General features: G+C 48.5%; 2 protein-coding genes across 3 annotated transcripts in view; one reads left to right on the plus strand and one right to left on the minus strand.

The window, feature by feature from the left end:
- Positions 1–10042, minus strand: part of SUSD6 (sushi domain containing 6) — a 91343-nt gene extending 81301 nt beyond the window's left edge. The window contains exons 1-2 of one of the 2 annotated variants that reach the window (XM_030239810.2): positions 9884–10042; positions 905–1017 (exon numbers count right to left, since the gene is read on the minus strand). The gene's annotated coding sequence lies outside the window, so the exon portion shown is untranslated. The remainder of the gene's footprint in view (positions 1–904; positions 1018–9883) is intronic. The other variant, XM_030239811.2, reaches the window with a different exon arrangement.
- A 1766-nt stretch (positions 10043–11808) lies between these two features.
- On the plus strand, positions 11809–15465 carry CCDC177 (coiled-coil domain containing 177). The gene has a single exon (XM_030239805.2). The coding sequence runs from the start codon at positions 11809–11811 to the stop codon at positions 13705–13707; it is 1899 nt and encodes a 632-aa protein (XP_030095665.1). The 3' UTR covers positions 13708–15465.
- Positions 15466–15693: the final 228 nt, after the last annotated feature.

Raw genomic sequence — 15693 nt, forward strand, 5'->3', positions numbered from 1 at the left:
ATCCTATTGCCAGCAATAGCCAACTGCCAATGCTTCAGAGGAGGTAAATGCCACCAACTGCCCCCAGAACAGTTACAGCCTTCTTGCAGGCAAATGCCTGTGACCCAGTGGTTGCAATCTTTTCAGGCTCCAGGTTCTGAAGAAGGAGGTGAAACATTTTCTCTTTATTACATTTGTCAACAAAGGAAGGTTGGGAGCTGCTACCATCAGAGCACCTCTCCCCAAGGCACAAAGCTTGGGGTCTCAACACAGGTATTTTAGCACAATTTTCCTAATGTTCATTTTCCAGTTGCTCAAATCGAGATAAAAATAAATAATTCATTGAAACATTTCATTTTCAGTAATAGAAATTTTAAAGCATAAAAGCTGCCAAACTCCACCAGAAGGTCAAAGCATGCTTAGTTTGTGTGGCCCCATCTGATTAAATAATTAATTTCTTATCCAGTGGTTATGGATGTTGCTTTTACTCCACAGAAGAGTTTTACTGTCACATAAATCTTAGTCCATCAATACACCCCTTTCTGACAGAGACACAGATGGGATTTGGTCAGACTCACTAGCACAGGGCTGGGGAAAAGGGCAGCCCATACATGGGGGCAGTGAGACAGCCCACACACATTTTGCCCTAGTTCTTTTGGCAAACCTGCAGCAGTGGGATGGCAGTAGAAGCTGGGCTAGAGAGGACATGTTTTACAACAATATAAAACATCTCTCATAGTGATGCAAATGCATGCTGTTCTGATAGACTCCACAGGGACAGTGGCTGCCCTCCAGATCCAGATCTGCCACTGGATTAATCAAATAAAATAAATATATTTTTAATCCCAGACTTGAAATTTGTATCCTGCCATTTAAACTGCCAAAAGCCTTTCACAATCTTTTAAAAACAAATGTTTCTTCTTACCCTCCTGCATACATCTGCCCATCCCTTCCCTCCCATGGTGGACTTCTGTAGTAGGTTGACTCTGGCTGGATTCCAGGCACACACCAAAGCCCCTCTGTCACTCCCCTCTGTAGCTGGATAGGAGAGAGAAAATGTAACAAAGGGTTCATGAATTGCAATAAGGACCAGGAGAGATCACTCATCAAATACCAGCACGGACAAAAACAGGATAGAATAAGAGATATTAATTGAATTTATTAGTAAAAAAATTAGAGCAGGATAATAAGAAGTAAAATAAAACCTTTGAAACACCTTCCCTCCAGCCCTTCCTCCTTCCTGAGCTCTACTTCCTCCCCCAGCAGCACAAGAAGACAGGGAATGACGGCTATGGTCAGTTCATCACCCATGGCTTCTCACACTGCAGAGGGACGGGAATCCTTCCCCTGATCCACTGTGGGTCCCACCCACAGGAGAGACAGTTCTCTATGAACTTCTCCAGCCTGAGTCCATCTCACAAGCAACAGCTCTCTGTGAACTGCCACAACCTGGGTCCATCCCAGAGACAACAGTCCTCCTCAAACTGCTGCAGTGTGGATCACTCTTCCACAGGGTGCAGGCCTTCAAGGACAGGCATTACCACCATTTCTAACTGGTGTTTAGCCTTGATCAGAGGCACATCTCTCTGTGGAGCCACCAGAGATTGGCTCTGCTGAACATGAAGGAAGCTTCTAACAGCTTCTCACAGCAGCCACCCCTGTAGCCCTCCCCACTGTTACCAAAGCTTGGCCATGGAAACCCAATACAACTTCAAAAATTACTGAACTCTGTTCAGGTGTCACATACCTAACATGACTCCAATTTCAAGGTAAATTTACTTCTGTGAGAAGCCACTGATAAAATATGATTTCTGATGCTAGTGCTCAGTTAGAAAAGGTCTCATGACAGTCTAAGCACTATCAGAGGAGAAAAAACATAATCTAAGAGATAATGTTACTTCAGGCTGTCACACAATCTATCCTTGGCCACGAGCCTTGGTAATGTTACCATCCTATGTGACCTCCTTCTCCCCAGCGCTGTGTGCCCCAGCAGACAAAGAGGGAGTGCTGCACTTGCTCCACACCATTTGTTCTGTCCTCCCATTGCTGCCCAGCCAGCAAACCAAAATACTAGGACAGCTTCACTCTAAGGATAGGCTGCTACAGACACCCTGAGCTCTCAGCTCAGTCATCAAAGACTTTTTGGCTTCAGAAGACTCTCTCACAAGCCCTTTTTTTTCTCAGAGAGAGCTCTTACTGCTAAGATGCAGGAGAGCTACTCACATTTTTCTGTTTCCATCAACCCCCACGTCCAGATTCCAATGGGAAAGCAGGTAGCTGACATCACACCAGAGATGCCTTTTTTTTTCTTGGAGCTGCCAGCATTCCAGGCCTCATTCTAGCAAACAGCATCTCCCACTTGGGCATACATGACAGCCACACACACTCTTGCTCCTCCTTTGCCTTCTTGCTGGTAACCCCTCTGTGACCTATTCATTGGCAAGTTGTTTGAAATGGGATTTGTGCAGGAGTAAATCAGTTTTCAAAATCCTCACAGCCCATTAGCCTCCTGTAGATTACACCTCTCTTGTTTTGCTTTCATTTTTCCCCCATTTCCTTCTGTCCATATCTCCTGGCCTGCTAGCCTTCAGCTACACTTCCAGATCATAACACTGGAACTCAGCCACATTTTTTGTGTTTAGCAGGGCATTATATTAATTATTAATACTCAGAGTAGATGTAAATAGAGCAGCTCATCTCCAAAAGACTATTAAAGCAACATGGGAAAAACAAGAATAAAAGAGTAATCTTGGCACACCACCCACCCGTTTGCCTTGTTAGGGCACTTTGTGTTCACAGTCTGCTGATGAAAAACAGGTAAGGCTTAACCTGGCTCTGAGCATTATCCTTGACATGCCATGACATTTCCTTTCTTGGAGTACCACAAACATGCACTGCATTAAGAGACCTTTTTATTTCTGTGACTTGAAATGCAGTATATAGTTGTGGAGCAGTCACCAGGGCTGTCATGGGAGCAAGAAGCTCCAGCTCACAGCCTGGAGTTTATAGGGATTTGGGTCTTGAAGCTGCACTACTTTCTTCTGTACATATAGGCCTGTACCAGAGAAGCTCAAAAAAATCCCATCTCCTGGAAACTACCCAGAGCTTTTCTCTCTGAGGGAAACAAATGAGGCTTTAATTAATTTTCTTTCAAATACAGCAAATTGACTTCTGCTCCAGTTGTGCTAGTTTCAAGCCACACAGCACAATGGTATTAATTCCACTTCACTTAAGGGCTAAATGTTCAGAGCAAGGAAAAGGGAGTTTCCTGTAGGTCTTGCTATGAAGTCAACAACCAAACCACCCTGGTTTTCACAGGAGTGGCTTCTTCAGGGTCAGCATTTCTGAGGGTGACTGTGACATGTCCCTGGGTTAGCACAGCAAAATGCAGGATACATGAAAGGCACTGGCTGAGCAAATTGCCTGGTCCTTTGCATATTTTTAAAGGTCTGCCACATCCTGCCTCAAATTTCATTTTACAGGCTCAAAGATAGAAGCACTTTTAGTGCCCTGTCCTAAGGCTAGCTTACTGGTTCACTGATCATCCTAACTAGCCCTGCTGTCTCAAACTCAGTTTAATCTTTTTTAACACCAGAGTCTTTTCTGCAGGATTTCCCAACATTGGAATAATACACAGTGTTCTGCACAGGGTCTCCTCAGTACCTTGCAAACCACTGGTGTATTCCCTTGCTATTAGACACACTTTGCCCAATAAACCAGAAGATCACTTTTGCTTTCTTAGCATTTGCTTCCTTTGGGTACAATCAGCACCCACCCCATGTCCCAGAGAATGACACTCAAAACCCAGCAGAGCAATTTGCCTGGACACAGTGCCACTGTACAGGTATCTAACTGTGGTGTTCTTCAGTGCCTTGGACCTGTGCTAGCACCATCTCATGAATCTCATCCCTACATTGTGCTAAAAAGCATGAGAGCTGGAAGAAAAAATTGTACAACAAAACCCAAATCACTGAGTACAGTGAGCCTGTTAGTTTAAGGAGAGAAACTGCAGGATCTGACCTATATACACATGTATAGGAAGCACCAATTCTACAAAACTGCTATGGTAAACTATGCCTCATCCCACCCCCTCTAGTATGTTCAATGATACAGTAGCTGCATCACTGCTTATGTGCTACAGTAAAGAGGTAAAGGGGATCTCAGATGATGAAGGACAAAACCTCCTTGGGTTTGGAATGGGATGTAATTGCATTTAGCTTCAGCTTGAAAATGTAACCATGTAGCATTAGGATGTAGCCTTCCTGTTGAGTTTCCATTCAAGGGCACTTACTTATAAGAGACTATTCTGGGTCACTGCTTAAAATCCTGTAAGCAATTTAAGTTACCCTCCAACTATCTTAAATTCCTCCCACTGCCAAGTTTATCTAATGTACTTATTATTCAGCTTCATTATCATATTGACTATGCACTGCTTAGGGAAGGTGCTATTATTCCTCTTCACAGATGGAAGAGGGTGGTACAGATCCCATAGATACCAACTTATACCATTTGCTTAGTAAAAAAGTGACAAGCAAAGAACTGAACCTATTCCTGTCTAACATTCATTGTTCTCAACCCTTCCTTCTTTCCAACAACTTCATGTTCCACAATTTCCCAAAAAGCAAACCAATTTACTCTCAGCTTGTCCTCTGTCAACTCTGAAAATTAAATTAAGAAAGTCAGGCATCTCTTGACTAATTCTTCAAAATTAAGGGTAGCTGTAGAAGTCTTTCTATTACACAGTAGGTTTTTGTTACAGGATATTTGTTAACTTCTTGGATTCCCACCTGTTCTTTCCACATGATTTTTTGTAGCATTGTTTGGCTACATACAGACTCTGTACACCTCAAGAAAGCAGCAAATCTTAATTTTCTTTTCTTTATATAAAAATCAGCCCTTTTCAAGCTGCATACTAGAACTACTGTCTGCTGACTTTCATTTTTTCTGAGGCAACATCTGGCATAAAAAATTGATTGCAAATATGATCAGTTAGGAAGATTTTTTTCTAGCAGTCTTCCAGCTGGCTTTATTCCCAGAAATCAGCCCAATGGAAAAGAAAAATCTATTTGGCACTGTCTCCAGTTGCAATTACTCATTCTTCAGGTAGAACAGTTTCCCCTTTGGGGAGGTTTTGCTGACATGCGATTCACATGATGGGTTCTGAACTGCACTGGAACTGGTATGACCTCTGGGGTCCTGGACAGATGCTCTCTGATGCCTAAGGAATTCAGAATCCCCATCCATGCTGTAAAAGAATAATAGAGGTTATCCCCTCCAAAATCTAAGCATATAACTAGGTATAACATGAGGAATTTAAATGTAATCCTATCATTATGGGTACTAGGTTTCAGCTGCAAACATTCACCCATAATTAAGCAGAATTATTCATAAGGGGCTTTGGCCAAAGTCATGGCAGCATTGGTAGCTCAGGTCATTGTTAAACAGTGTTAACACAGCAGGGGAACTCAGGACTGGGCTACCTCCTGTGAACCTAATGTGGGACAGTGATGCAACCCTGCCCATGCGTGTTCACTTTGCCTATATGAGTGGGATATTTGTCCTCCAGTTCTCCCGAATTCAAGAACAGGTATCATGGGTTTAACACTCTCTGCCTTTCTCCTCAGGCCATAATAGACAGCAGTGCAGGCTGAGTGCATTGGCCCCATATACATCCTTTTACACTCCAAAAGCATGGCTGTACAGATAACAAAACAAGGAAAGGTCCAGGTTCCAACTCCTGACCCCTCTCCTGCTCCCTGCTGGGCATCACTCCCAGATGAGAGCAGAAGGAAACAGCAAATCTCTTTCTGCTGGCTGCCAGCTCCTTGGCACAGCCCCATCAGGCAAGACCAAGTACAATCTAGGAATGGAAAAGTAGCTCATATTTAAATTGGAACATTAAATACTATATCCTAGAATACTGTGTTCTGATGTGGCTTCCAATGGGCCAAAGAGGAGTGATGTGAGATTTCTGCAGTTCTAAAAATACCTAACTGATAAAATCCAAGCAGTGGTGAAGGTAAAAATCATACCAAAGAGAAATAATCTTACTATTCAGCTAATAAACACCTGAGATTAGTTTAAATGAAAATAATTTAAAATCTCCACTCTTAGTCTGACAGTTTGTTCTGTTTGATTACACTTTGCATTTTACTTCCCTGGAAGAGCATCACCAGCAATGTCACATTTCCTACTGTTCTTCAATAGCTTCATGTTGGGATTTCCAGGCTGTGCTAGGATAAATAGTGCAGCTTGGAAACTGAAGCAGCATGCAAGACTGATCATTTGCTCAAAACCAACAGTTTTCAAGTAAATGAATGGGACGTAATTGCATTTCAGCTTCAGCTTGAAAATGTAACCATGTAGTATTAGGATGTAGCCTTCCTGTTGAGTTTACATTAGATGGCACTTGCTTATTAGAGACTATTCTGGGTCACTGCACTATTTGTATATGGAGAGTAGCTCATATACATGTAGTTTGTAGTCCTGCTTGGATCACTCCAGTGGTGTATTCTGACCACTCATAACAAAGGCATCCTCATACTCATTTCAGCTATTTGTTTACCTCATCTGAAGTTTGCTCAATGACCTTGGGGCCAAATCCTCCATGATTCACTGTGTGCAAGGGCTCCATAACTCCCTCATGACCCATGAGTTCTCTAAAGAAGCCAAGCCTGACCAGAAGAACTGCATGCATTAGGTTCAACAGACATCTGAGGTTTGGTTTCTGCCAATATATGCCAACATTCTAATTGCTCCAGAAATAACCACTGACAACAGAAGATCTTGAAAACCAAATAAAATTTACCCTAATATCTATACTTGTTTCCATGGAAATATGCAGTGACAAGGTTTTTTTCCCTCAGTTTCTCTGCCATTCTACCACAGTTTTGTTCAAACAGCCCTGGTAACTGACTAGGCTTACCCAAATACAAAACTACTGCAGATGTGCCAAACTTGCACAAAGCCAAATAGAGAGCTGTTCAGCATGACCCCAAGAAAGCATCCATGCAGCAAGACTGATGCCAGTCCTCAACACAGAGACAGACAATTCTCTCCAGATCCCTTTAGCCAGGGACCAAGAAAATCTTTTCATTACTGAGGACTGACTGGTTTCAGTGAGACAGCAGACAGCACACACCATGGTGTTTCCTAGCAAGATGAATACAAAAAACAACTCCACCAGCACACTGGCCTTAGACTCCAGCTTTATATTAGAGTGAAAGCTATAGTATTTGCAATGCAAGTCTGTCCCCAGCGGCTGCCAAACATTTTGCTTCTGGCAGTAGCCCTCTGCATCGCCCCCACCATATGTCACCGTTCCCAGCTCCCTCCTCATGCCCTGTATCTTCTCTGCTTCCCTGCTCTGGGCATCTGCCCCAGACAGAAGTTCCATTTCCCTAGAGACTCCAATGAGGGTCAGGCACAGGTGACAACATAAGGCAAAGCCTCTGGGCTGTGAGCAGTGGGGACGGTGCTTTGGGCAGTTTCTTTGAGGTCTCTCAGGATGCTGTGCACTCACCACACCAGAACAGCCTGGCAGGGGGCAACAGAGGAGGGATGCCTTGCCACATCTCTCAGCAGACAGTTTGTGATGGCAGGAGGAAAGCAAATGACCATCCTGCCATCCATGGAGGAAGGTAAAGGCAAGCTGTGCCAGGACTGCAGGCAGAGCAGAAGCACAGAGAGACAAAAACCAAAGGCAAAGCATGGGAAATATAAAAATGGAACCAACACTGAAATCTCACACAGGACTTTGGCTTTTGTCAGGTTGTTATACTGACACTGTGGCATGCTGGGCATTGGACCTTGTCTATCAGGCTAGCCCAATGTATAAAGTCAAATGGGACTTTATGTTCAGCATTATCACAGAGCAGGCTGTAAAATCATTTAGGTGGATGGGCTGCAGGACTGTAAACAAAGGATTATGGCATGTTACAAGTGGCTGTTCAGAGGGAAGGAACCAGGGATACCATGGCACTGGGGATCAGTAAAACATTAGACTGAGTGCCTCCTTAAAGTTTTAAATTAGTGCTTAAACCATCCAGCTGACAAAAGAAGGTTGGGCTGGAGAGGCACTGGTGTGTCCTGGGAGAGGGGCAGGAGCAGCATCTGGGCAGGGATGGGACATATCTGGGCAGATGCTTGGTGCCTATGTCCCAGCAGCAGCTAGGAAGAGAAGGGCAGTAGGCCTGGGAGATGCTAGCAAAAATTGTGTCAGAGGCCTCCTTACTCTCCTCTCCCCAAGGCTGTCACTTTGTCCTTATCCACAGGGCTCAGGAAGGTGCAGGAATATTCTGGTGCAAAACCAGGAAGAGTCTAAGGAAGAGGAATAGGTTGAGAGTTGAGGTAGCTGCACAATAGGTCAGGGTTGTCCCAACAACAGTATAAAAAGCCTGAGACAGAGAGTAGAAATTGCAAACTAGATGAAGATATGATTCAGCCTGGAAAACAAAGGCTGTTTAGCAAGGAGGAAATAATTCATCAACTAACATTCCTCTTGGCAGAAGAGGGAAGAGTTCTGGAAAGTCAAATTACATTGATCCAGCCTTAGGAGAGCTAGAAAACTAGAGAAGGGGACACAAAGAAATTAGCTAGACAGGAGGAAGGCAACACACCAGCACCAGGAATATGCACACAGCTACCTGCCAGGCAACACAGAGCTGAGTGCTGGGCAGGAACCCACTGGTCACTTCAGGGCTGTGGCTACCATGAGAGTCTGACACACTGGGAGGAGACAGAAGGTAATAGGTCCCTGTGCAACTGTGGGGGATTGATTTGTGATGACAGTTTGTGTTCCTTGTCTCTGAGAGGACATAGAAACAGTTTGCAAATATTTGTAAGGCATAGACTCAAGCAGGACAGAGTGCAAATCACTTAGAGATGATAAAACAAAGAGAGGGAAAACCGAAGCTGAAAGTAACTCAAAAGTTTTTGCCAATGAGCTGTAGTAGGTTGTTAAATAGCTCTCATGAAGAGAGCAGAGAAGAATCCAGGTATGGGCAGTTTTAAAGTTGGATGGCAAGAAAGGTAATAATACATGAGCAATGGAAGGCATAATGAAGAATTTGTTGAAGTGATACAAAAATTTCCACCCACTCAATCTGTAGTTCCAGTTTTCCACTGGAACTACATCTCTTGCTATCATTAGTAGTGATGCAAAATTGGAAATGTTTATTAAAGCATAATGTTATAGTAATGCTCCACCTGAGCATATGGATTTCTAGACACATCTGGCCAGCAGAGAATTAAGCTTTATAATTGTGTCTGGGAAAATGACTCACTAGCAGCAATCCACTTAAACTCCTCCAATGATCTCCTTCACCACCCCAAAACTCCTTTAGACTTGATGAGCTAGGGATATGACTCCGTGTTTGGATAGTGTGTGTCAATGTCTCCCAAAGTCACATCCAGCTGCTTCTAAAAATCTCCTGATAAATCTCTTTTTAATTTCATCTAGGAAACCACTTACAGAGCTCCCAAAGATCCACATGGAAACCTGAAAAGATCAAGGCCCAAATACAGTCCTGATGAAGGCTGAAATAGCAACATGCCAAAAGCTTGGAGGAGCCAACACCTTACCTGGCATATGCACTTAGCAGCTTAATTCTTCCCATGAGGAGGGAACGCAGCTATGGCTTGACAGCTATGGTGCTTCAGCAAGTATTAACGGATAGCCCCATCAGCCAGAAGGCTGGGCTCTTCATATGGCAGAGCTGTTCCCTGGCCTGAGGATTTTTCACATGACCAATAGCCAAGCTTTATAACTGCCCCCTGCAGACTATCATGATGATGAATGAATGAGATCAGATTAGTCAAGATGGCTTATTGGTGGAGTTTGCTCACTTGCTGTGGATGTATCACTACCCAGTCTTTGTCTTTACAATATGAAATGACAACCAACCTTCAGCTCATTAGCTTTCTGCTAACAACTCCCAAGCCTTTTGGGGTCCTTCTTTTGCTCTGTATCCTTGTCCTGGGCCATCCTGGAAAGTTGTTTGTTGAGTGCCATATCCTTCCTCATTAAAGCAAAGCATATTAAAGCGTACCTGTAGAAGTTAAATGAGAAATTGCTGAAAAACATTGACTTCATAACACAGTGACTAATGGTGCATTTACTACTCCTGTTCTCTGCCTGAAAAAATCAAGAGTTGCTCCACTAAGTGGCACAGATGCTCTGCAGCTCCACAAGCAGCAATGATCCTCTTTTGGCTGAATGGTATTTCCAGAGCAAAGCATTTCTCAATTCCACTGAGGCTGTTGAGCCCAGGATTCCTGTAGAAACCAGGGATATTTCAAAGTAACTGCAAGCACCAAATTCAAAGTGGGTACTCAAAAAGGCATACTGTATTGCCTGACACATCTTTGCATCAAGCAATAGTTTACACTAGCACAAAAGGGAATAAGGTTTCATGGTTGGAAACTGCTTTGAACTGAAATCTGAGAGCTTTGCCATTCCTTTCCAGCTCTGGCGTGAATTCCCCAAGCAGCCCAAGGCAGGCATCTTCATCTCCCTGGGGCTCAGTTTGCCATCTGCAAAACTGGGTTAGCATCTCCTGTTCCTTCTTACACCCTTTTTATCCTTGTCTATATTAAGGGTAAATACAGATGAGCTTGTTTGTGTGGAAGTACAGTGCAAAACAGGGGGCACGACATCAAAGTGCCGTTCATTTAGGGATGGTCTGCAGGGAAAGACGAGAGCTCGGAGGGGCAGGCGCAGGGCAGGACGCACGTATTAAGGGATGCGCACAGGAGTGGGGATACCTGCAGGGAAGGACACTCTCCTGGCGGGCCGGGCGCTTACCCGCCACCAGAGCGAGTGCCGCGCCGCGCTCGCCGCAGCAGCGCCGGGCCCGGCCCTTCGCGGCGGGGAGGCGGGGGCGGGTCCCCGCCCGGCCGCAGCGCTGCCCCCGGCCCGGCGCCGCGGCGGGGCTGCGGGGCGGGCTCCCCCCGCGCACGCCTCCGCCCGCCCCCCGCGCGGGGCTGCAGCGGGCAGCGCGGGGCGCCGCAGCCTGCGGGCGGCCGCCGTGCCCGCCGCCGCCGCCCCGCAGGTGGGGGCGCCGCGCGGGGCCCGGGGTGCCATGGAGAAGCCGCCGCCGCCGCCCGCCTGATCCCCGAGGCCGCCGGCACCGAGACAAAGAGCGGGGCTGCGGCCGCGCCCGCCCGGTGAGTGCCGCGGGGGACCGGGGCGGGCGGGGGGCTCCGTCTTGCGCCGCGGCCCGGGAATAGGTCTCGGTCCCACTGCCAGCCCTGCCTGACACCCCCGGGCATCCCTTTCTCTCTTCACCCATTCACGCGCGGACACCCTCGTCCGCCACTCCCCAAGCCCAGCGCACCTACAGCATCCTCCTTCATAGCCCGGCTACTCTCAGCCCAGACTGCCCTCCCGGCCCAGACACAGGCGTGCACCCCCAGCACCCCCGTTCCTTGCCGAACGATTCTGTGCCCACCGCCCGAACCTGCCGGAGGACCCTGAACGTCCCCGCGTCACCCCGCACACCCCCGTCACCCCGAACGCCCCCGCGCGCACCACAGGGCGCAACCCGCGCGTCCCGAACACTCCGCACCACGACCCTGTGCCCGACCGCCCAAACGAGGCTCCCCGCCCCGGGCACCCCCGCCCCCGGACGCTGCCCCTCCGCGCCCAACACCTGCCGCAACCTGCCCCCTTCCTGCACAAATGCAGCCCAGCCCGGGCACCCCCGGTGCACACCTCGCCGCCGCCCCCTCCCAGCCGCTCCTCGCCGCTGCCCCGGGGACACAAAGGGGTCTGTGCGCCCGCTGCCCGCCCGCTCACCCGCCGCCGCTCTTTGCCCCGCAGGCCGAGCCATGGTGGAGCCGCCGGCCGAGCCTCCCCCGCAGCCCTGCCCGACGCCCGGGGGGGCGGCGGGGGGAGAGCCGGCCCGTCCTGGAGAGCAGTCGCCGCTGCTGCACCTGGACCTGTACAACTTCGACTGCGCGGCGGCGGAGGGCAGCCGGTACGTGCTGACCAGCCCGCGGTCGCTGGAGGCCTGCGCCCGCTGCGCCGTGCGGCCCGTGGAGCTGCTGCCGCGGGCGCTGGGGGACCTGCTGAGAGAGGCGCCCGGGCGCTCCATGCGGGTGGCCGCCGGCCTCTACGAGGCCTACGAGCGGGAGCGCCGCCGCAAGCTGCAGCAGTGCCGGGAGGAGCGGGAGAGGATTATCCGGGAGGAGAAGAGGCGGATCCTCGGGCCCCTCGGCAGCCTGCCGCCTTCGCCCGCCGCCCGCATCTCCTCCCGGGCTGCGGCCGCAGCTGCCGGCGGGCCCCGGACCCATGGCGGGGGGAAGGCCAGGGCATCGAGGGGTGCCAAGGGCAAGAGCCACTCCCTGGACTCCTTGCAGAAGCGCCGCGAGGGTAGCTGGGGCAAGACCTCCTCTGAGTCGGGCGCTTCGTCGTCCTACAGCGGGGAGAGCCTGCGGGAGCGCGGGGGCAAAGTGTGCGGCCGGGGTCGGGGGTTAGCGGCCGCCAATGGGACTCTGCTGGGGCGCAGCTTCAGCCTGGGCGACCTCAGCCACTCACCACAGACTGCCCAGAGAGTCGAGAGGATCGTCAGGGAGGTGAAGAGGAAGAAGGGTCTCTCAGAGGTGCCAGAGAGAGACAAGAAGATCGCTGCACTGATGATCGCCAAGCACCAGGAGGCCAACCTCCTGCGGGAGCAGCGGCAGGCAGCTCACCTGCAGTGGGACAGCCAGCGGCGCCTCGCTGAGCAGCGGAAGGAGCAGGAGGAGAAGGAGAAGCAAAGGGCCCTCCTGCAGGGTCAGCGGATGTGGGAGAGCCAGGTGGAGAAGCGACGAGGGAGACTGATCCAGGAGCAGGAGGAAGCTGCCCTGATGAAGCAGAAGCAGCTCCTGGTATGTGAGGAGAGGTGGCGGGAGCAAGCGGAGAAGCAGGAGCGGCTGCGGAGGGAGAGGCTGGAGAGGGCCATGAAGGAGGACAAGCAGAAAAAGCTACATCAAGAGCTCAACCTGAAGGCAAAGGAAGAGGTCAAGAAGGAACACCAGGAGCGAGAGGAGCAGCTCCTGCAAGAGAAGCTGTCCACAGCTGCACAGAAGAAGCTGAAAAAGGAGGTGCAGCTGCAGAAGGAAAAGAGACTGTTCAACCAAGCAGAGAAGCTGAAGCATGAGGCCTTGCTCAAGGAACTGGCCAAGCAGGAGGCAGAAGAGAAGGAAATGCTGAAGGCATCCCTGAAGATGAGTTTGACAAAGGCTCAGGAGAACTACGAGCAGCTTGTGGAGAAGAGGAACCAGGAGCTGAGGGAGAAGGCCAGGCGTGAGGACATGCAGATCCAGAGAGCTAAACTGGCAGCAGAGAAGAAGGAAAGAGAGCAGAAGGAGCACTTGGAAGCACTGGCTAGAGAGACAGAGAGAAAGCTCCAGCATGCTGCCCAGGTGGCTGAAGAGGCTGTCCAAGAAAAAGCCCGCAAAGTGGTCTTGAGCCGCCTGGAAAAGGAAAAAGTGCAGAAGATGAACAAGCAAAAGGTGGAACAGTATGAGGACTTACGGCGCAGGGAAATTCTCCTCTCTATAGAGAGGAAGCTAGAGAGAAGTGAGCAGATCTTCAAGGAGAAGAAGACTGTCTTAGAAAATGCCAGGTCTGTTGCTCGAGCATCCTTCCATGTCCGGGAAAAGGTGCGGGAGGAGACGAACATGCGCACCTTTGACAAGATGGCCTTCGAAGCAGAACTACATGCTCAGCTTAGTAAGAAATGAAAGATCGTGTCATGGATGAGTGAGGATGCACCACTCGTTGTTCATTGTAATGCAACAGAAAGCTCCTCGGCATGAGCATATTACAAACAACAAAGACCAACATCCACCCTAATTTCGTATTTGGGGGAGCAGGGTACCGCACAAAAATGAGGCAGCTATTTCACATACTGTTTTAAATACATTTTTTGTTCTGGGTGTGTTTTAAAGACTGACCTAAGTCATCTTTACAGAGAGGAAGCAAGTTTTTCTGTCCTCCACTCCAAAAGCACATGCATTTTTTTCAGAGAGGGCTGCAAAATCTGCTTGAAGCCTCTGAGTTACTGATCGATTGTTTACAGCAGAGATGACTACAGCTTCACTCTCCAGCGGGAAATGGAAACAGAGGTTGCTGACTACTAGAGCCTGCTGAATAAGAACCAAAACCACCCCAGCTGATTCTGCCTGGAGTGACGGGCAGTTTGGTTTAAGTTATGGGAATGCATTTTCAAAGCTGCTGCAATCCCAGGCTGAAGGTGAGGAAGGCTGGAGCACAGAATGCCATATACCCTGGGTACCCCTTGGCTGCTGCCAGTACCAAGCTAGGGAAAGCACAGATCAAGGCCATGTAAGTAGACATCATGATCAGAGCTGGGCAGAAGCTGTCTGAAAGTGCTCACAAACACAATTTCTTTTTTGCTGTTACCCCTCCCAAGGTATCCCCCCCTCTCCTTCTCCTTTCCAAGTTTCTCTTACAAACATCTGTAGAATGTAGAATTCCTTCTTTTCTTTTGGAGGAGGGAGAAAAGGAGAGAAATTTGTGGACAGTCCACAAACTGACAAGCACTCACACAATCCACTTGTTCTTTAAGATACAAAAATGAATGAACCTGTGGAATCTGGACTTTTGGGGAAACACAAAGGTCACTTGTAAATGGAAATCACCACCCTCAGGAATTCTCAAAACTCAAGAATACCCTCAGCCACCTTATCCAATTTGCCCTATCTTGAGCGGGAGGTTGGACCAGATGTTCTCCAGAGTTCCAACCTTATCCTTCTCATGAGCTGCATACAATGACATGTTCGCCCAGCTCTTCCCAGTGTCTACTAAGCAGGGCAGCATTTCTCTGCCACTGGTGCTAAGAGTTGTATTTTTATAAAGAGCACAAGAAAGAGTAGGTGCACAAAATAAGGTACATTACAGATTCTCTGAGGATCATGTCTTTTTTACAAGAGCTAACTCAATGCTATTTAGGGGGAACTGAGTCCTTCTGCAATTAAATACACCAGAAATGTGAAAAGCCTACCTGTGCCCTGTGCATTCAAGTACAACAGCGTTCTGCTCCAGGTTTCCACATTTACTCTTTGTTGAGTTGGAGTTGTAAGCACACATCCGAAGCAAGCACTTTGGTTTGGTATTTTCTGGCTCCGGGCAGCATCAGCTCTCTGTTCCACCATCTGTGACGCCGTATTGGGTTGCTCTGGTGATAGCAGTCAGACCTGGAGCATGGAGGAGAAGCACCAAGAAGAGACAGGATCTCGTTTCTTTGCGGATGTCTCTGACGTACAACATAGTAGAAGAGACAGCCAGGAGAGGCTTGGCATATGGCACAGACATGCAGTCTAGCATGCATAGATTGCTTACCAGAATTTCCCTGGAGGTAACAGCAGGTCAGAGCCCTCCTAGAAGGCTTTAAAGAAGTTGTTAAATGAACACTAACAATAGACCAAATACACTGGTGCCCTGCAAGGTTAGAGACGTTACACAGTGTTGAAAATTAAGACATAGGTATTTTTTTTTTTATTTTTATAAGACTTGAATCAAGGTATGATTGGTGGTGTTAAGGGCAGGCAGTATGTATGAAAGTAGGAATTAGGGCGCCTGAGCAATGTTTGCTCTGTCAGTCATTGGCTCACTGTGTAATGCCAGGCAAGTCCTCAGAGTCTGGACCTGCTCCTATTGATATAAAGGGAAGCAGAGTTGGGCTCTTGGGACTCAGAGGAAATGGT

The sequence above is a fragment of the Serinus canaria genome, chromosome 5 (genome assembly GCF_022539315.1).
Source record: "Serinus canaria isolate serCan28SL12 chromosome 5, serCan2020, whole genome shotgun sequence".
NCBI classification, from domain to species: Eukaryota; Metazoa; Chordata; class Aves; order Passeriformes; family Fringillidae; genus Serinus; species Serinus canaria.

Excerpts from the sequence above, each read along its gene's own strand:
- CCDC177 (XM_030239805.2), top strand. The coding sequence starts at position 11,809 with ATGGTGGAGCCGCCGGCCGAGCCTCCCCCGCAGCCCTGCCCGACGCCC.